The 22733-nt window shown below is 41.8% G+C and overlaps 1 protein-coding gene across 4 annotated transcripts in view; it reads left to right on the plus strand.

Annotated features, from left to right (window-relative positions):
- Positions 1-22733, plus strand: part of VPS13A (vacuolar protein sorting 13 homolog A) — a 339425-nt gene that overhangs the window by 170596 nt on the left and 146096 nt on the right. For all 4 annotated transcript variants that reach the window (XM_032790455.2, XM_032790457.2, XM_075067294.1 and 1 more), the window contains 3 exons: positions 1124-1344; positions 1744-1976; positions 17217-17309. In XM_032790455.2, the coding sequence (XP_032646346.1) occupies positions 1124-1344; positions 1744-1976; positions 17217-17309 (547 nt within the window). The remainder of the gene's footprint in view (positions 1-1123; positions 1345-1743; positions 1977-17216; positions 17310-22733) is intronic.

Consider the following 22733-nt stretch of genomic DNA (forward strand, 5'->3'; position numbering starts at 1 on the left):
ATACTGTGCCTAACATTGGATGAAGGTGTGTTAGTGAACAGTAACACATACTATTATGGTTTTGTTAGTTGGTAGCATATGTAATATTAGTGTCAGTTTAGTTTACAACCTACACAATCTTATGTAATACATAACATAGAACTTTGTTTGAATACTATTAGATTTTATGAACTATTCATATTTACAAAATATATAGTATTAAAGTCAGGGCAGAACATAGGAACATTGAACTTTTGCCATATTCTGAATGCTATATTAACAAATTCACAAAGCCACTGTTCTGGAGTTAAGGCTGTTGCAGTGGCCATCATGGATATCTATGTTCTTTAGCCTCTAGCAACAAGGAGGCTGAGTTAACTATTCTGTTTATTTCATGTTTCACCTCTGTAACTTCCTTCTATCTTTTTTGAATGGTAAAGTGAGGTCCTACAAATGCAAATGGCACCTGGTGCTCAATGTTGTATTTTAGTTATAAATTGAGAACTATTAGGCTATAAGTATAAAGTTGAATTTTTCTATCTGTTGTTCCTGCAAAGCAGAGTTTTCCTTTTCATGCATCATCAGCATTAATAAAGATCATTTGGAACAAATTTTACTTTTTTACACCTGTGCAGCACCAATATCTTCAAAATATCCCCACAATGATAGCTGTGTGCATCCATTGCTACTTATGGATTTGAACAGATATAACTAATCAGAACTTAGATAGTTCTGCTAATGTATCTGAAAGAATGGACTCCAGCACACTCTTAGTTTGTTGCCTTTTCATTGCCAACAAGAACACAGCAGTAAAAACTTAGTCACCAAAGCTAGTATTTATGATTGACTGTCCAAGAAGAGCAGATCTGCTGAGTAAGAAAGTGCACTTTCTTAAAGTTGCTTTTTAGAGTTGTGTATTATTTTAACATCATTTTTTGGTTAATGCATATAGTGGTAGGTTTTCTAATTTTTTTTAAAAGTGGTCCTTTTTTTTAAAAAAAAAAAAAAAAAACGGAACTTCTGCTGATGTCATTTTCTAGACAGAATGAGCACTCTCCTTGAGTATGAGAATGAATTGTTCATATTAGAGGCCTGGTCTGCTTTTGAAAGTGTCTTATTGTACACTGTCTTAATTGTCTTTCAGAATGGTGGAAATAAAACATGGATCTGAAAAGAAAGACATGGTGGATATAAGCTACAAGCAGGGGAGAGATGGCACTGTCCTGGATGCAATTGTTCAAGACATATATCTCTGTGCAAGCATGGAATTTCTCCTTACTGTTGCAGATATATTCTTAAAGGCTAGTGCAGAAAGTGCTGCTGCACAGAGAAATATCAAGCAAACTTTAGCTGTAAAGGAGCAAGGTTGGTAACCTTTTATTATATATAGGTTTCTAACTTTAGCATAGAACCATAATACTAAGTTTAGGCTGCTTCCAGGGTTTGGCTCCCATGTCTTAAAAAGTCTCTCTTCTTCACTGTGTCAAACAACCTCAGTCTTACCATTCAGTTCCAGTCTAACAACTTATTTTTCTGCTAGTCTTCCGTGGTTGAGTATTCTCTTGTGTATGATTCCAGACACATGCCAACTACCATCAGTGGATATGTTTTTTCTTTATCTCTGTGTTAGCTGAAATAGACTTTTTACTCCACAACAAATGGAAATACAGTATATATGTAAACATAGATATCAGTATAGTTATAGTAATTTCTTGGTGTGTTCAAACAATAGGTTTAACTTAAATGGTGGGGTTTTTTTTCCAGCACCTGTGCAACCGGTATCTTCAATGGAAATGAACCTTATTGTTAAAAATCCAGAGATCGTGTTTGTGGCTGATTTAACAAAAAGTGATGCTCCTGCATTGGTGGTTACAACACAGTGTGAGATCTTTATTAAGAACAGCCCTCAAATGTATAAAATGACAGCTGCTGTTAAAGATATACAAATGAAAGCCTGCCCCTTTCTTGCAGAAAAGAGAAAAGGGAACATCACTACTGTGAGTCTTCCTTTTAAATATACTCTGAGTATCTGCAAATTACAGTATAATTGATGTTGTAAATCCTTTTCTTTGACTAATATATATAAAATAACTAATCTGAGTTTGTAGATTTAATGTTTAAAATGTTGGTGAAAAATTTATTCTTGAGTGAATAGCCATCTGGCAGTCTTGGGCTATGCTACAGCATTTTATACTGTTAGTATGTTTGTTTTCTCTGAGTTAGTGGAGGGATCCCAAACCCTCTGGGTTAGTTTTAAATGTTTTTCAGAAGTACAGCTGCTAGTGTTTACTGTTAAGCTTCTTTTTTTTGAGAGTGGCTATCCTTTGTTCTTCTACAGCGTTCGTTATTGTATGATTCCAATTTGTGGCTTTTGGGGTTTTTTCATAACTAAAAATTGTGAGTCTAAGGGTAGAAAATCTTATAGTTCCCATATAATTTAAGCATATAGATAACATGTTTCTGGGAATGCACTATTAACAGTGTCTCAGCTTTCAAGGCTTTTTGATTAATTTAGAACATTTTTGGTGTGTGAATTTTTCTGAGATGACACAATGTGAGGAAAAGGGAAATCATTCCTATCTTCTTTGTGTTAAGATTCACAGATGTTTTACAATGGAACTTGGGCCTGCTTGCAGCTTGGAGACAGAACCAGGCCTGTCAGTGATTGGGAACAGGGGAATGTTCTCCCCCTGAAGATCTGTTCATTTTTTTTCTTCTTCTGCAGAAGTTAGTGGCTCAGCCAGCCCTCCTAACTGCAGAGCTTTTCTGAAGGAAATTCCAAATTTTCTATCAAACGTTTAAATTAATATTTAGGCTTAATAATGTATGTGTAATTCCCAGGCAGGTAGCATGCTGCATTTGCCTTTTGGGGAGGTATTTGCATTGGTTCCACTCCCTCTTTGAAGTATTTGCAGTAGCTGGTACCTTTTCAGGTTTCTGGGCTAGGACAAGAAAAGCCAGAGACAAAAGCAGAGGCCTGTGTCTCCTGCTTCCCGCTCTCCCTCTAGATTGTCTTGTGGAGGAGCTAGACTGGCTCTGTAGGCAGAGTGCAGCTTCCTTCACAGTCCAAAGGGCAGCATACCAGATTGGGAGGGGACGGGTCATGCTGGAGTCCCAGTGGCCCACATAATCAGTGATGCCTCCAACTGAGGAGCTCAGCTGCCACCTCCACTTCCCGATCGGTCCCAGACTGAGAGCACTGGATACAGCATGGACGCTGCCAGCTCCAGAGAGTATCGTAAGAAGCCTTCAGGCCCAGCTTCCTCCTCCTACTGCCACCTCTATAATAGCCTCCTCAAGAATCCCTACTCATATCCTGGACTGAGACCTTCAGGAGAAACACAGACCTGTCTGGTCCATATACATCCCATGCAGTAGAGAGGGGTATTGCTTCTTGGGAACCCATCTTTGAGCCTCAGGCTTGTACCTCTCTTGAGAGAGCCAAAAGGGGGCCGTATGTGGGAGAAGAAACAAATAAACCCAACTTCCTTCAGTATGTCTACATTGCAAAATAAAACCCATAGCAGCAAGTCTGATCTCATGTCTGTAGACTCTGGTTTGCTGGGCTCATGTTGTGGCACTAAAAATAGAATTGTAGATTCCCATTTAGGCTGGATCTATGGATCTGAATCCTGGCAAGGGGGTGGGTCTCCCAGCCTGAGCTCCACCTCTAGCTGAAACATCTACAAATTTATTTTAGCACCATGGGATGAGTCTGAGTCTGTAGACCTGGGGTCTAAGTCTCTCAGCTGCATTTGTGTGTGTGTGCAGTTTAGACAAATCTTTTGAGAACAAGGGAAATAACTAGCCATTTGAAATATTTTGGCGCAATCTCTGAGCCCAATTTCAATTCCTGCTGAAGCAAGATTCTTCTTTGAGTGATTGCAGATGTGTGTTACAGATGCTCGCCCAATGCACCAAAGGTGAAGCAGTAACCGTTGGGTAAGCACTTGCGCCTTCTGGCTCTTCCTGTGGCTATATAAAGGCTGTGCTACCCCTGAACTGCTTCAATTCCACCTGCATCTTGAGTCAGAGCATTCAGTATGGTGTCTCATTTCACATTCTTTATCACAGTGTTTGTGCTTTTTTTTTTTTTTTCCTGTAAATAGATAAGTTTAGTAATACCTTAGAGTTTAGTTTAGATTAGTGTAGTTAGTAACGTTTTAGCCCAAGCTGATGCATTTTCTGGGTTTTAAACATTTAACCATCATGTGAGGTTGCTAGCCCTACTAGGGACCCCCCAAATCTGAAGATTATTATGCCTTGGAGAAGGGCGTATTAAGGAAGAGTGCCCCATCTGTACGTTGTTTAAGAGAAGGTGATGAGGAACTTGCATTTTAAGACACACTTTATGGAGAAGGGGCCTGCTTAGGGACCACCAGAAATTCAGACCCTCCAGAGAGTGTCTGAGCCGATACAGATGGGAACTTCACATTCACCTTCCACTTCACAGAAGGAAGAGGGATCGTTTCCCTTCCCACAGAACAGACCGAGGCTGCTCCAGAGTTTAAAGAGATTCCTCCTCCTTGTTTAACAGGAGGGCAGTCTGGCACTGAGAGTCTTCCAGTATGTGGTATAGAACTGGTCTGTCCTGCTATCTAATACAGATGCCTCATCAATGAGACTTTGGTACTGCCTCGGGGATTTCTGTTTCATCTGGTACCAACAACAGTGGTCTCCAAATCACTGATGAATCAGGTACCAGTACATTTGTTGTGGGGTGTCAGGAACAGACAGGTTTTTACTCAAGGACACTAGAAAATGGTGGCTTTGTCTTCTGTATCCTTGGCACCTGTTGGCTTGATGGCTGACTTGTCCACGCCACCTCAGACCCAGGGCCCTGGGGTACAGTCAGCTTCCTGATTGGTGCTGAAGGACTGCCAGCGCAAATGCTGTCTTTGGTACCAACAACAATTCCAACAGAGTCTACATCTTCAGTTCCAGTGCCTGCTTTGGTACTGAGTATGTTTATGATGCCTTTACTGGTACTCAAAGTGTCTTCAACTGTACCATCATCAGAGCTAATGAGGCCAGCATGTTGGACTGTGGATGGTGCAGGTTGTTGATTGGCTTCACCTGAAGTGGCTCCTCCATTACCGCCAGACTACTTGGAAGGGTCTTCAGGTTCAAGTGTGGAAATATCTCCTTCACCTTCACGGTACTGTTCTTGGAAATTGTCAGGACCCCGGGCATCAGTATCGGTGATGGGATCATTGCGGCTCCCGTAATAGGGATGAAGCTTCCTGGCCTAGCTCCTACTGACCACCAACGCTATGCCTCTGTGCAGAGTAGCCTCTTTGAAATCCCTGGGATGTAGCAAGGTCTCAATCATCTGCTCATTCTAGGGCTAGATTAACTGTTCCTTCGGTGGTCTCTCTGCCTAGGTCACCTATGCTATAGCCACAAGTCAAGAGGGTTCCCTCTAACCAGGTGCAACTTAATCCTTTCATTCAGTCAAATGTATTACCAGACAAGAGTCCAGTAGTTCTGCCTCTCTCTTCTTCCTCTTCATCAGACGATCCTATACTGCCTGTGTTCTCTTCTACAGTACCAGGGGGTTTAAAATCATATCAGGACCTTTTGAGACAAACAGCATTGTCATTGGGTGTTCAGGCTGGGTGTGTTCAAGAGGACACCCCTAAGTTAGTGATGTTCTTCAGTTCTCAGTTCCTGGGAGACTGGCTTTCCCTCTAAGTGAAGCAATATTGGAGCCTGAAAAATCTGCGTGCAGTACACCTAGCATCTATAACGCCCAGAGCTAAACATAGCAACAAGAGTTATGTTTCCATGCAAGGTTTTGGGTGTCTTTTCTCGCGTCACCTCATAGTACATAAGAACATACAAATGGCTGTAGTGGGTCAGACCAAAGGTCCATCCAGCCCAGTATCCTGTCTTTCAGCGGTGGCCAATGCCAGGTGCCTCAGAGGAAATGAACAGAACAGGTAAACATCAAGTTCCCTGAGTCTGCCCACAGCAAATGAGACCAGCAGATCATAAAGGACTTACTGTTTGTCATTTTTTGTTTTCTGAGAAAACTGACAAGACTTTACATGTTTTAAGGACTTCCGAGCTACTGTATAGTCATTGAGGTTTACACTGAGGCCACAGAGTGTCACTTTGAGGGTCACAACAGCACCAGAAATATAGCACTCAGCGATATATTTGCCCTCATCCTATCCTGCTAGGCAGCAAGACTTTCCCAGAAGAGGACATAAATCACAGAGAAGTTCATCTTCTGGGTCTACTTTTAGTCAACCATACTTTTATGTATCAGAGGGGTAGCCGTGTTAGTCTGGATCTGTAAAAGCAGCAGAGAATCCTATGGCACCTTATAGACTAACAGATGTATTGGAGCGGCATTAGCAGAGGGGCATTGCTGGCATATGATGGCGTATATTACATTGGTGGACGTGCTATGCCACCAGCACTCCCAGAGGGGCATTGCTGGCATATGATGGCATATATTACATTGGTGGATGTGCTATGCCACCAGCACTTCAGCTATCTCTCCGTGACACCCACTAGATTTCCGTGGAGGAAACGACAATGCATTTGGTGCCCTCCCAGGAAACACACCATCCCTACCCCATAGGATGTGAGGCTCTCTAACAAACATCCCACACACAGATGGAAGAACAAAGCTGTTCAGGAACAGTAATCCCGGATCGATGCCACGCACAACTGGCTGCAAGAGAGGATACTCCTGTGCCTTTATAACTCCACACAACTATTAAAGTTTGATGACAATGTATATTCACAGGATCAGTGGACTAGCTAGCGGCAGGCCGCATGGCCCACAAGTACCGCCACATATTTGTTATGGCGCTGGGAAAACGCTTCCTCAGCTCTTGTCGCACTCACGCCCCTTCTCTACCTACGCTAACTTGATGACAATCTTCATCATTCTGAAATCCATGGGAAGGAGAGAATCCAACCATAAGATATCAACAGTGATCCGACCACCAGCATCAACCTGCAGCTCTGGACCAATCTACAAACACTGGGCAGGTCTCACTCTCTTCTAAGACACGGCAGGTGCAAATACGCTGATGGGAACATTAACACCTATCTACTCGCTATAATCGAAAACCTAATGCAGGGACCACTATGCATACCTGCATCGCCTCCAGCCTTTCGTATCTCAGCCACCCTTGATCACATGACTCTCACTTGTCTACAGCCAAGCTCGATCCGCAGGATGATCTAGGGAACTACCCTTTCTCAACATGACGCCACTCTCTCGAGTTGGGCGCGTTTACGTGTCACCGTCACGCTCAGACAGATGATCGCTTACACCTTGAGGATCCAAAAAATCTCATAGTTGGGAGCTTATGGCCGCTCGGGTAAGTTAGATAACAGTATGCAGACACGATGACAGGACGGGTACACGCAAAGCTCTTAGCTGCATAGACAAGTGTCTCAAGAGAAGAAACTACCACGGCATCCATGTCGCATTGGTGGCCATGTCACGATACCAAGCCTCGCGTAAATCATCGTCAGCCTAAATGCACATGTAGTCAAGAGCGACGCCATAGCGCGGGATACGAGCATAGAGCTGGAGGAGAGGCCGAGAGAGAGCGTTCAACAGGATGCTATGGGGTGGCAGGCCCAATGCGTGCCGTACGCACAGACAACCTGGATCCAAACCTTGAAACGCGGGAGTTGTGATGTTAACCAGCTAGTCTGGCAACCGTGAACCTATTGTATGTTAACTGCACCTAGCTGAGTGGCCAAGTTCATCGCAGAACACGCTGGAAAACTCGCTGCCATACTTGCACCACGATATCTAGCGTACCAGCGCGAGCATCCGGCTCGATCAGGTCTACCAGATCACGCCATACATGACGATTATCCATCACTACACATCGAGATTCACTAGCTATCATACGCCTCATATGCCAGCAATTGCTCCAATGCTATGGGGCATCGGCTAACTGCGCCTCAACTAACGGAAAAGGATTAAATGGACACAAATCAGATTCAGGAATGGCAATATAACACACAAACACCTGGTAGGAGAGACTTCAACGGCTTCCCCGCGAACAACACCTATAGCAGCTCGTTAAGGTGGCATCCCTACAGCCACAAACTTCAGGACCAGACTTCAAAGAGAAACTGCTGAGCTTCAGATCACTTCGAAACATTGACACGCCAATCTAGCTCTGGACTGAAAACAGCACTGTGAATGGCTTGCCCAATTACCAGAACCAGTTTCTCCTCCCTTGGTTTTCACACTCTACTGCTAGAACAGGGCCATCCTCCCTGATTGAACTAACCTCGTTATCTTAGCTTGCTGCTAGCATATATGATTACCTGCCCCTGGAAATTTCCACTACCTGCGTCTGAGGAAGTGGGTATTCACCCACAAAAGCTCACGCTCCAATATGTCTGTTAGTCTATAAGGTGCCACAGGATTCTCTGCTGCTTTTACATACTTTTAAGATGAGAGCAGTGTACCAGTTGTGAATGTTTCAACCTTGGCTCCTCAGTTTGGGAACAGGCTGTCTCAATTTTACAGTGTCTGGGGATGCACTAACTACAGACAGATGGGTGCTGAGCACTGTGGGATTGGGTTATGCAATAGTTCTCTCTGTCCTCCCCAACCCAAGCCTTTTCAGGGACCCTTCTCACGAGCTTTTGCTTCTTCAGCACTTCCAGGCTTTGTGTGCTCTGGGAGCTATGCAGGAGGGTCCTCCTTTTCTTCAGGGAAAGGAATTCTACTCTGGTACTTCCTGATCCCCATGTCCAAGGAAGGGTGAAACCTACCTGCGATCTCCCTGATTTCAATAAACACATCAAGTATTTGAGATTCCACATGGTTACCTTGGCTTACTGTTCTTCCTGCATTGAATCACAATGCCTGATTTGTTGCTCTCAGTCTTCAGGATGCCTAGTTCCCTGTGTCAATTTTTCCCAGGCCACAGAAAGTTGCTGAGATTCATTGTTTCCTGCCAACACTATCAGTACATGGTTCTCCCGTTTGTCCCATCACCAGCCCCAGGCATATTTACCAAATGCATGATGGTGGTAAGTGCTTATCTCAGAATGAGGGGAATTCATGTCTTCTCATACCTAAAGTATGGCTAGTGAGAGGTAGATCCAAGGGCCAAATCCTCAGTCGTGTCCAGTTCACGCTGAACTTCTTTGATCGACTGTGATTGATTTTGAACAAAGCAGTGTCCTGTTGACTACAACTCAAAATATCAAGCTCATTGGAGCCTTACTACACTTCATGAATTTGAGGCCTTTTCTCTCATATGAGCAATTCCAGGGAATTTATTGCATTTGTCTGGATCTGCAATCTCATTCTTTGACCGCGGTCCATGCGTACCTGAAGTTACTAGCATGTATGGCCACATGCACTTACATGGTTCAGCATGTGAGATTGCGCCTTCATCCTTTTCAGTCATGACTGAAACTAGCCTATCACCTAAGCTGCCAGTCATTTGACAGGCTTGTCTGAGTATCTCTAGAGATATTGTATTCTCTTCAGGGGTAAGCAAAATGGAACAATGTTGCCAAGGTGTTCCCTTTGCGTGTCCTCTGCCAACCAGAAATATAATCACTGTTGCCTCCATAATAGGTTGGGGAGCACATTTAGGAACATTAAAGGTTTAGGGTTTGTGCTTGGAATGGGAATAATTGTTCTGTATCAATATCTGACATTTACGGTGCATGGGGCTGTGCCTTCTGGGATCTGACCAAGAGAGCAATGGTTCACATACTCACCAAGGATACCACCATAATATATTATGTGAACAAGCAAGGAGCTTTGTCAGGAAACAAAGTTTTGGGACTTCTATGTCAAGGAAGACATAATACCCACAGCGGCACACTTTCCAACTCTCAAAACCAGTTCATAGACTCATAGACTTTAAGGTCAGAAGGGACCATTATGATCATCTAGTCTGACCGCCTGCACAACGCAGGCCACACAATCTCACCTGTCCACTTCTGTAGCAAACCCTTAGCCTATGTCTGAGTTATTGAAGTCCTCAAATTGTAGTTTGAAGACTTCAAGCTGCAGAGAATCCTCCAGCAAGTGACCCGTGCCCCATGCTGCAGAGGAAGGCGAAAAACCTCCAGGGCCTCTGCCAATCTGCCCTGGAGGAAAATTCCTTCCCGAACCCAAATATGGTGATCAGTTAAACCCTGAGCATGTGGGCAAGACTTACCTGCCAGCACCCAGGAAAGAATTCTCTATAGTAACTCAGATCCCACCCATCTAACATCCCATCACAGACCACTGGGCATACTTACCTGCTGATAATCAAAGATCAATTGCAAATTAATTGCCAAAATTAGGCTATCCCATCATACCATCCCCTCCATAAACTTATCAAGCTTAGTCTTAAAGCCAGATATGTCTTTTGCCCCCACTACTCCCCTTGGAAGGCTGTTCCAGAACTTCACTCCTCTAATGGTTAGAAACCTTGTCTAATTTCAAGTCTAAACTTCCTAGTGTCCAGTTTATATCCATTTGTTCTTGTGTCCACATTGGTACTAAGCTTAAATAATTCCTCCCCTCCCTAATATTAATCCCTCTGATATATTTATAAAGAGCAATCATATCCCCCCTCAACCTTCTTTTGGTTAGGCTAACAAGCCAAGCTCTTTGAGTCTCCTTTCATAAGACAGGTTTTCCATTCCTCGGATCATCCTAGTAGCCTCTCTCTGAACCTGTTCCAGTTTGAATTCATCCTTCTTAAACATGGGAGACCAGAACTGCACACAGTATTCCAGATGAGGTCTCACCAGTGCTTGTATAACGGTACTAACACCTCCTTATCTTTGCTGGAAATACTTGCCTGATGCATCCTAAAACTGCATTAGCTTTTTTAACGGCCATATCACATTGGCGGCTCATAGTCATCCTGTGATCAACCAATACTCGAGGTCCTTCTCCTCCTCTGTTACTTCCAACTGATGTGTCCCCAATTTATAACTAAAATTCTTGTTATTAATCCCTAAATGCATGACCTTGCACTTTTCACTATTAAATTTCATCCTATTACTATTACTCCAGTTTACAAGTCATCCAGATCTTCCTGTATGATATCCCGGTCCTTCTCTGTGTTAGCAATACCTCCCAGCTTTGTGTCATCCGCAAACTTTATTAGCACATTCCCCACTTTTTGTGCCAAGGTCAGTAATAAAAAAGGTTAAATAAGATTGGTCCCAAAACTGATCCCTGAGGAACTCCACTAGTAACCTCCTTCCAGCCTGACAGTTCACCTTTCAGTATGACCCGTTGTAGTCTCCCCTTTAACCAGTTCCTTATCCACCTTTCAATTTTCATATTGATCCCCATCTTTTCCAATTTAACTAATAATTCCCCATGTGGAACCGTGTCAAATGCCTTACTGAAATCGAGGTAAATTAGATCCACTGCATTTCCTTTGTCTAAAAAATCTGTTACCTTCTCAAAGAAGGAGATCAGGTTGGTTTGGCACAACGATCTACCTTTTGTAAAACCATGTTGTATTTTGTCCCAATTACCATTGACCTCAATGTCCTTAACTACTTTCTCCTTCAAAATTTTTTCCAAGACCTTATATACTACAGATGTCAAACTAACAGGCCTATAGTTACTCGGATCACTTTTTTTCCCTTTCTAAAAATAGGAACTATGTTAGCAATTCTCCAGTCGTACGGTACAACCCCTGAGTTTACTGATTCATTAAAAATTCTTGCTAATGGGCTTGCAATTTCATGTGCCAGTTCCTTTAATATTCTTGGATGAAGATTATCTGGGCCCTCTGATTTTGTCCCATTAAGCTGTTCGAGTTTGGCTTCTACCTCGGATGTGGTAATATCTACCTCCATATCCTCATTCCCATTTGTCATCCTCCATTATCCCTAAGCTCCTCATTAGCCTCATTAAAGACTGAGGCAAAGTATTGTTTAGATATTGGGCCATGCCTAGATTATCCTTAACCTCCATTCCATCCTCAGTGTTTAGCGGTCCCACTTCTTCTTTCTTTGTTTTCTTCTTATTTATATGGCTATAGAACCTTTTACTATTGGTTTTAATTCCCTTTGCAAGGTCCAACTCTACATGGCTTTTAGCCTTTCTCACTTTATCCCTACATGTTCTGACCTCAATAAGGTAGCTTTCCTTGCTAATCCCGCCCATCTTCCACTCCTTGTAGGCTTTCTGCTTTTTCTTAATCACCTCTCTGAGATGCTTGCTCATCCAGCTTGGTCTACAACTCCTGCCTATGATTTTTTTCCCCTTTCTTGGGATGCAGGCTTCTGATAGTTTCTGCAACTTTGACTTGAAGTAATTCCAGCCTCCTCTGCCTTTAGATCCACAAGTTCTTCAGTCCAATCCACTTCCCTAACTAATTTCCTTAATTCTTTAAAGTTAGCCCTTTTGAAATAAAAAAACCCTAGTCCAGATCTATTTTTGTTTATCCTTCCATCTAGTTTGAACTGAATTAGCTCATGATCACTCGAACCAAGGTTGTCCCCTACAACCATTTCTTCTATGAGGTCCTCACTACTCACCAAAACCAAATCTAAAATGGCATCCCCTCTTGTTGGTTCTTCAACTACTTGGTGAAGAAATCCATCAGCTATCACATCCAGAAAAATCTGAGCCCTATTATTTTACTAGCACTTGTCCTCCAGTCTATATCTGGGAAGTTAAAGTCTCCCATGATCACACAATTCCCATTAGTGTTTACTTCATTAAAAACATTAAAGAGGTCTCTATCCATATCCAAATCAGATCCGGCGGTCTGTAGCACACCCAAGCACTATCTCAGGGAGGCTCTAGTAGCTTTCTTTCCCAATGTGATTTTTGCCCAGACAGACTCTGTCTTATCCATTCCATCACTTCTTATTTCTTTACAGTTACCTCATCATTGATATACAATGCTACTCCACCACCTTTGCCTTTATTTCTGTCTTTCCTAAACAGCACATAGCCTTCAATACCTGTACTCCAGTCATGACTACTATTCCACCATGTTTCTGTTATCCCTATAATATCGGTTTCACTTCCTGCACCAGTAGCTCTAGTTCCTCCATTTTGTTACCTAGGCTCCTCGCATTAGTGTACAGACATCTTAATTTTTGCCGTTTGGCTTCACTGACATTCTTTACCTGGTTAGGCACAGACATTCTACCACCAGTATCACCTATTAGACTGGTATCTACACTACCCTTCCTCCTTATGTCCATTCTTCTGCCCACAGCTGTATCCTTTCTTACTTTGTTTTCTTCCCTCTCAATGTTAAATTCGGCGTGGAGATTACCTGGACATCTCCCAACCATCTCCCCCAATTCCTAGTTTAAAGCTCTCTTAATCAGTTGGGCGAGCCTCCATCCTAGAAGTCTATTTCCCTCCTTACTCAGGTGAAGTCCATCCTGAGAGAACAGTCCTCTGTCCATGAATGCTTCCCAGTGGCCCATACATCCCAAAGCCCTCCTTATAGCACCACTGCCTGAGCCATCTGTTGATCGCATAATCATAATCTTGTCACACCTTTGTTGCCCTTCTCTAGGAACAGGCAGAATCCCACTGAAGATCACCTGAGCCTCGATTTCCTTAAGCGTCTTCCCAGTCTGGCATAGTCTCCCTTGATACGTTCCAGCGAGAATCTAGCCGTATCATTCGTTCCCACATGAAGGACAATCAACGGATTCTTTCCTGCTCCCGTTAGGATCCTTTTCAGCCTCAGGTCCACATCCCGTATCTTAGCACCTGGCAGACAGCACACCCTTCTGTTCTCCTGGATCAGCTCTAGTTACAGGCCTGTCTATTCTTCTCAGTAAGGAGTCCCAATCACGTAGACCTGCCTTTTCCTGGTGACAGTGTGATTCTCTGGTCTATCCCTGCTTCCACTGGCTGCAAGTCCTCTCGATTTTCTATTCACCCTTGCAATCCTCTGCAACCCATCCCTGTATCCTCCTGGGGCTCATATTTGGCCCTAATCCGAGTTATCACTATCGAATTTAGCGCTACTCCTCTCGTTTGGGAGGAGTTCCGAAATCGATTTAAGGAGCCGTTTAACTCGATATTAATGACGACGTCGTGTGAACGGATACAGCGTTAAATCGGTATATCGGCCATTAAACCGATTTAAAGTCACAGTGTAGACCTGGCCTTAGTCACATGCTTCCACCGACCACTTTCCTCACCCAGCAGTCTCTCCTCAGAATTCTTTGGTCTTGCTTCCATCTGCAAGTCTGAGCTTATCCCTTCAGCCTCCTCATATCTTTGCTCCATCATCTGCTCGGACTTCCTTCTAAACTCTACCAGAGTTTCAACCTGCGTCTCCAGTCCTCGGATCTTTTCTTCCATCAGCTCTATCAGGCGACACTTCATGCAGACAAAACTCTTTTCTGGTATCCCCTCCAGGATCATATACATGCCGCAGCTTCCACATCCAGTCATCCTCATCGTTTCTTTCACTGCTGCCTCTGTGTCAGTCATAGCCTTCCCGCCTAAAACCTGTTAGTCCAGAAAACAAAAACCAAAACAAACCCCCAACAGGCACCAGAACACTGGCAGACCATAACCCACTCCCTTCACTAGCCTGTTCGTTCCTCTCCCTAGGTCTCTAAGTCTCCCCTGTAAACTCCCCCTGAAACTCCCCTATTTACAGCTCTGTTTGCTGGCTACTGTGCTGTGCTGTCATCTCAGCAGGACTTTCGCTGACAACCACTAGTGGTCTCTAAACAGCTGTGGGGTAAAGTCCATATTCAGGGAATCGACCATTCCTTAGGTTGACCTTTTTTCAGCAAAGCAAAACTAGTGCTGTCAGTTTTGTTCCCGAGCAGGACCTAGTTTAGGGTCTCTAGCTGATGCCTTCCATCTGAACTGGGGAACAGACCTGATGGATGCCTTTCCTCAATCCCTCTTGCTTCTCAGGTTATCCTCAAACTTGAAGATGGACCATGCCAGACTGATATTTATTGTGGTTGGCCAGGTGGGCCAGGATGATGTTGGTTCTCTGACCTTCTCAGTCTGTCTGTTTGATGTCCCAGATCTTACTCTCCTTCCTCACCTGCTGACTCAGTACCATGGCCATGTTGTTCATCCAGTACTTCATGCTCTGGGTGGTATGTTGTTTGATTAGGAAGAACAATGCATGGAAGCAGTACACAGGATCCTGCTTAATAGTAGAAAACCATCTACTAGATCTACTTATTGGGCTAAATGGAAACATTTTTCAGTGTGGTCAATATCAAAGGGAGCTCAACTCATGTCCGCTCATGTTCAGGACGTTGTGGGCCACCTGTTACATTTGAAGTCCTCTGGTATGGCTTTTAACTCATTGAGGGTTCACTTGGCAGCAGTCTCAGTTGTTCCTTCATTCAATCCAAGAAAAGTCAATTTTCTTAAACTCCATGGTAGTGAGATTTCTAAAAGGTGTTATCCACCTCTTTCCACCTGTGAAGGAAATTATCCTGTTGAGGGACCTAAATACTGTGCTGGCTGCCCTCATGGGTCCTCCATTTGATCTCATGGCAACCTGCTCATTGTTCTTCTATTCCCAACAAACAGCTTTTCTTATGGCTATAATATCTGCAAGAAGTCTCAGCAAATTACAAACCATAATGGCAGAATTTCCATTTATTCAGTTATTCAAAGACAAAGTGTCCTTAAGACTACATTCAAAGATTTTGTCCACGGTGGTTTCACAATTTCTCCTTAATCAAGTTATTTACTGGCCTTTATTCTTTCCTAAGCTGCACTGAAATGCGGGTGATCAGCATATCCATACATTAGATCTGAGGCGGTGCTTGACATTCTATCTTGAAAGGACTAAACCATTTCATTCATCACCTTGACTTTTTGTCCACTGTGCAGATCAGATGAAAGATCAGCTGCTTTCTGCACAGACTATTTCCAGGTAGAGAACTTCCTGTATTACTACAGTGTATGGAGTAGCTCAAACTATGCCCTGGCGGACATTTATAGGTTCATTCAACAAGAGTCCAAGGGACATTGATCATATTTGTCAACAATGTTTCAGTGTTAGATATTTGCAGGGCTGCTGCATGGTCTTCACTGCATATTTTAACCAAAGATTATGCTATTACTTCAGCATATAGGTCACATGCAAACTTTGGGGAGTCAGTTATGCAGGCATTGTTTACATAGACTCTGAACCTTACTGACTGCTGGATCTGCTTATGAGTCACCTGAGTGGAATACATATCTTCAACCATGCAAAGAAGAAAAAAATTAATTACCTGTATTTTCACTGTTGTTCCTCAAGATGTGGGTGCAGACCTGTCCTCCATGACTCGCCCTCTGTCCACTCTGCATTGGAATCTCCAGCCTTGGAGTCTAATGTGAAGGAACTGAGTGGGGGGTCAGAGCAGTGCTGCCCTTATATAGCCTTGGGAGGGGCTACATGGGCCAGAGGGTACAAGCACTGTCCCAGCGGGTGCTACCAAGCCAAGTTCTCTGGCTTCAGTGCACTGGTTGCATACACACCTGAGCGGTCTGCAGCCGTGTCTTAAAGATGGTAAGTAACCATTTTTTATGGGGACAGACTTCCAAAGGAGAAATAAATGAATAATCAAATCAGCTCTGTTTCACTGTTCACCCTTGCAGAATACACTAGAGTGTGGGGGATAATCAGATTCTCCTGCTCACAGTCCGAGTGCAGCACGACAAATCAATGCAAAAAGACAAGGTCATAGACTTCTGTAGATGCACAAACTACAAAGGGAATTCTTCATCCTTTGAGGAGAAGGCCAGCAGTTCAAATCAAGTTATAGAGTCAAGTAGTTATATAATATAGAGTAGTGTCTGTTGACCCACACATGCTCCTTCACTCTCTTCCTGCCACCAACCAAGGAGATAAAGGGCAGGGCAGACCAGCTGACAAGTGTGATTCTGACCCCAAGTGGCAAGCAGGCTGAAGGACCATTGTAATGGCTCTGTGGATCTTACTACTCGAAGAATGGACATTTTCTGATAAGAATGGGTACTTTTCCCCTATCATTCACTTTTGATATTGAGTGAGTAACAGTCTAGTATGGCTGAAATATTGTTTGCTCCATTTGCTTTTGTTTCTCTCATAGCAGAAGGAATGCTAATATTAAGAGTCAAGTTTTTTCATTTTAAAGAGCCACCAGAATTATCACTAGTAATTCTTTCCCTTAAATCTTCCTAATGGCATTTTAGAGGAGCTATTTTTCTAGCTAAGCATGTATTTTTACTTCAGTTACTATATATTGTTAGAGTTGACCATGAATTCTTTCTTATTCAGGTATTGCAGCCTTGTGATTTCTTCTTCAAAATGGTGCAGTCAGGTACTAATCCACAAATGGCTGACCTATCAATTAAATCCTTAACACTAAAGGTAAGTTAAAATGTAGTTTTCTGTCCTGTCTTCCTCCTCCTCCTCCTCCTCCTCCTCCTCCCCCCCTCACTCGCTTTTAAAGTTATTGGTTTTGTTTTAAAATTTTGATGTAACTAAAATTAACACAGTCTTAACACATTTCGTAGTCTTGCATCTCCTGTGACTTACTATATTCAAACAAAAGAAGAAAAAGCCTTTCACATGTATTGCAGTAATGTCATCTCATTTTTATATGGAATATGGTGACTCCTGTGATAGGTTTGGACAAAAATCACCCTATTTCCACAAGGTATAGTTGCTTGTGAAAAGAAAGATTTAGCCATGCCACTAAGTTATTAGAAATTACATTTTTTTTCCTGCTCTTGTTTTAAGCGTACTACAGTCATGCCTCACTCAGATTTGGTTCCTGTGTATATATTTTAGAGAGCCACGTTGATCACCTGTGCCTCAGTGGGAGAATTTTCTGGGTTGACAAATGACATGCTGCAGTTGTGTTAATTTTCAGTGATACAGTACCATTGTGGAATGGAATCACTTGACGTAATCTCAGTTATGCAAATGATCCTACTGTAACCATTACATAATACACTGGTCACTGTTTAGGTGGCTTGTCTGGTTTGCTTTCTGCATTCCATCCCCATTTCCATACACTTTGGAAACGTGCACAGAGGACTTCTGGTTTGGGCAGCATGATGGTTGTAAGCTGTGTTAAAATAAATAACAAGAAATATTCTAGATAATGTCTCAGAATTTCAGCAATCATTAGGTGGATCTATTCACATTCAGAAAAAATGCCACAGCAAAGCTCTTTTTCGTATGGGAAGCAAACCAAAGGGCACTTGGAGTGAATGATCTTACACTAATGTTGGCCAAACTGAGTACATTTATCTCATCATGCAACTGCTACCCTTACCACATCTGAGAAGCAGAAGATAAGTGGGAGGAAACAATAAGCGCAGTTGTCAGATGGTGAAGGCAGCCATGATTCTCAAACTTAGTGAAACACACACAGTGCCTATCACATCATCCATTAAAAGTTTGGACCTCTTGTAACAGGAAGCATTACTTGAGCCTGATAATAAAACGGGGGTTACTCCAGGTTGGGCCATATACTTCTTTCCTCACTCTAACCATTCTCACCCTCAGTCCATGCTAAAAAAAATTCAAGACTTCTGTTAGAGAAGTGGTTACCAAACTTTGTTACTTCATGAACCACCTTCTTAAAAAAAGAGGTACCATCTGCAAATTTATCCTTTTTGTACGCATTTGTTTTAGGCCTTACTAGACTTAAGTATTTCTGGACTCAGATGCCTAAGGAAGCCTAAAATGTTAGATCAGGGGTAGGCAACCTATGGCACGGGTGCCGAAGGTGGCAAAGGAGCTGATTTTCAGTGGCACTCACACTGCCCGGGTCCTGGCCACCGGTCCGGGGGGCTCTGCATTTTAATTGAATTTTAAATGAATTTTCTTAAACATTTTAAAAACCTTTATTTACTTTACATACAACAATAGTTTAGTTATATATTATAGACTTATAGAAAGAGATCTTCTAAAAACGTTAAAATGTATTATTACTGGCACACGAAACCTTAAATAAGAGTGAATAAATGAAGACTCGGCATACCACTTCTGAAAGGCTGCCTACCCTTGTGTTAGATTATAGCATCTATTTTAATCATCTGGGTTTTGAGACAGTGAATCAAAAAGCACAGTGAAGAAGTAATGACAATTAGTCTTTGTGTTACTTAGATTATAAGAAAAAAATGTGTTAAATGACATCTTGATATATTTTGGTATGTCATGGAAGCAAATCAGTGGCATGGCTTTTTAATTTATCAAATTTCAGTTCTTATCAGGAATATAGTTGAACACAAGCCAAACTTCACTATGCTTACCTTTTTACAAAATGTAAATGAAGAAAATGCAAAACATTTTGAGTAGCTCTGAGACAATTTTAACGGTATTTTTGCTTCATAGAACATAGTTGCTTTATGTCAGGTAAGATGTTGGGGAGCTTCAACTGACGATCCAGTCCTACACTGAGATTCATCCTTTACTTGTTTTTAATGGCAACCAGAGCAAAAAATTTAGTCTTGCAAAGCTACATAATGCTGAAGGACATCAAAAATTCCAAATCTCTGTCCAGAATCAGGCTAAAATCCTTTCTTCTTTTCATCCAAAAGTCCCTGAGCTGCATTTTAATGAGTTTGAGTCCACCATCACATGACAGTTCAATCAACTTTTCCTTTTCCTTTGACAGGGTACCTTGTATTGAAAATGAATCCCTGATCTGATTCTCATTTGTTACACTGTCAGAAAAGTATTCATTAAACGTGGTAACCAAATTAAGGCAGTGTTCTCTTATGTTCAGTAGTAAGATCATGATGAATTTTCAAGTAATTTTCAGTGAGGAAACTTTCCAAAGCTGGGAGTCATTGGCAGGTTCTCTTCTTCTTTTCATGCTGCATTTTCTTTATGATTGCTCTTGATTTGTTGTAAACATTAAAAAGTATAATTTTCATTCTCTGTAAGCTGGCATTCAGTTTGACACACACAACAAGTCAACTTAATAGGCTAGTCTTGACAGCTGTAATTTATCCGAAAGCAATCAGCACATTCAAAACTAAAATCATTGAGGAAAATTTGTGCCTCTGAATGGAGTTCAGAGAGACAAGTCAGCACCTTCCCACGGATTAGCACTTCCCATTTCTTTGCACATAATTGAAAAGCAAATGTGAGTTCAGTGCTCATGGTTGAATAAAAGTGACCACCTTTACAGTAGGATCCTGAACAACTTTCTGATTAACAGAGATGTTTTTGGTAACTAGTGCCTTGCAGTGAATATTTCAGTGAGTAAATTTAGCATTGGACACCACTTATTTAATTTTTGTCAAAACACTGCCAATTTTTAGTCACTTCTCATGCTCCATCAGAGCACACGCTTGATACTGTTTTCTCACTCCAACCATTTCCTGCAATAAACTCAGTTTAAAAATTTATTCTGCTGTTGTACATCTTGACAAATCTTCTCAAAACAAGAATTGTTCTTTAACTGTAATTTCTAAATCAAACCATGTAAGAAACTGAGCAAAATTAGTGATACTGCTCCTTGCCCCTAATTTCAATTAAAAGAATTTATTTTGTTTATACATTCTATGAACTTTTCCTTTAGTTGAAAAGCCGTCTCTTGACTTCTTCCTGATATACTATTGTTAGATAAACAATATCAAGCTGTTTTGCAGCTTTGTCCTTTGTCATTTGGGTTGTTGGCTCAGAGTGGGAGATAGAGAGGTGGGGTAAATCATCACTGGAAGTAAGGGGCTTTACCTGGGCAGTAGGCAGCTTCAGCTCCAGTTCACCCATGTTCCAAGGCTTCAGATTCACAGTTCCCCCTGAGTCAGGGTTTTTGTCAGTCTCATTGCAGGACTTGGCCTTGTTGGAGATCCTTTTCCACTCACCACCTGCTCTGTTCCCTGGACATTCAGCTTCTTCTTTATGTTTTCAGGATTCCACAGCCATACTTCTCGAAGCTGGGCTGTTGTTCAGGGAGGCCTCTCTAGCCCATCACTCTCCTTTTTGGTTCCCATTCCAGGAGCCTGTCCTCCTGAATCTATGCTTCTCTGTAATTATCTTCTCCCAGCTCTCTGCTCTTTCTCCTCTCTTGGGAGTCACCTGACAGCTGGGGTTTATCATATTAAGGAGGTAGCAAGCTTATTTAACACCAGGCCTCCATTCTTCTGCTAATCTGCTGATCCCCTGAATAGCTGTTTTTTCAGAAGGGACTATGCCATGAATTTAGGGGTTGGCTAGCCCCAGGTTCCGCTACCGTTTGAAAGAGAGAGATCACCCTGTTACAGTACACTACTTCCAAGTGAACTTATCACAATTTGAGAATCTCTGTAGTAGTGGCAAAAACCTGAATTCTATGAAAACAGTCATAAGAACGTTATTGTAATCCTTAGTGGACAGCTGTAGTCTGAGCTTGAAACCCCATTGCGAAATCACGACGTGTGGTAAAGCTGCTTGAAATTTCATTTTGGAACATGCCAAAAGTTCTTTTCAGAATTTAGTTTGACATTGTTTTGTGACAACATAAACAAGAAGATGTTTTTATCTAGGAAAGAAGATAAAATGTTTCAATCAGTTCTAAGTAGCAGTTTCCTTTAATGATTTTTAAAATAAAATAAAAATAGAATATTTCAACTACTATGTTATATTATGACATGTCAGTGGTACTAATGCATATTCTGTAAAACTAATGTATAAGTGAAATAAAACATTCTGAAACAATTTCAGAATTCAGAAACGTGCTTGTTTTGAAATTTTTTTGGTAATCAAAACAGACATGCTTTTCTGAAATATTTCAGTTTTAACAAAAATGGTATTTTTAATAATAATAAAGTCAATTTTTTTGTGAAAACATGCTCTAAGACCTTGTTATTACAGTACCATAAACGCGGGGTCCTCTAAATCACTCTTGGGTCATCATCTGGTTTCTTGGTGTTACTTATCTGTCAAAACAAGCAAAGTGGCTCATTTGTCCAACCTGGAATTTTTCTGTGGTTTTTAAGGCCCTTGAATCTCCTCTTTGGACTTCGATTTCGCTCTAGTATCTGTCGGTCAAAAACCTGTTTTGTGCTGGCCATTATTTCACCTCAAAGGACCACTGATATATCAGTCTTAGACAAGCACTATTATGTTTTCCACAGTGTTTGTCATCCTCATTCCCATACTTTTCTTGACAAAGGTAAATGTAAATGTAACTTTCCACACTTTCCAAGAGATTGTTGTCTTCCTTTTTGTTGTCTTCCTTTTTGTCTGAGTCCTCAACGCCATAAGAAAAAAAACGGTGGAATAAAAAAGACACTAGAAAAGTGGTTGAGACTTACTTGAATCAAATTTAGAAAATCATGTTTTTCGTATCTGGAATGTTTCTTTTATTAAGCTATTCAAGTTATCTGTAATAGTGCAAAAATGCTAATTGCCAACATCTTACATGGCATTGTGAAGGCCAATTTCAGAGGGGATTAAAAACTCATGCAAAAAGTTCCGCTCCAGTTTTATGGGATGAGCGATATTGGCTAGCACAAAAGAAATCTGCAAGGCTCTACTTAGTCTTTTTTCAAAGCCTTTATTCAGTACTACAGGTATGATCTGTTTTTTATTCTACCGAATCATCCCTTGGCAGGAAATAATAGTCCCAAAGTAAACTACAGAAGCCTTGTCATTGAGAAAGGGGAAACTCATTTTCTGTCATCTATAACTGTTTTTTTCCCCTCCCGATTATTTCTCTAGACTGCTCACCACATTCCATTTAGAAATGGGAAAAAGGTCTGGAAGACTTGTTTAATTATTTTCTGGATTTGAACTCTCCCCAGTCTGCCACATCTCTGTACATAGTTATGTTGTTATGAGGTTACTAGC

This window comes from Chelonoidis abingdonii, chromosome 6 (assembly GCF_003597395.2).
Source record: "Chelonoidis abingdonii isolate Lonesome George chromosome 6, CheloAbing_2.0, whole genome shotgun sequence".
Taxonomy (NCBI): domain Eukaryota; kingdom Metazoa; phylum Chordata; order Testudines; family Testudinidae; genus Chelonoidis; species Chelonoidis abingdonii.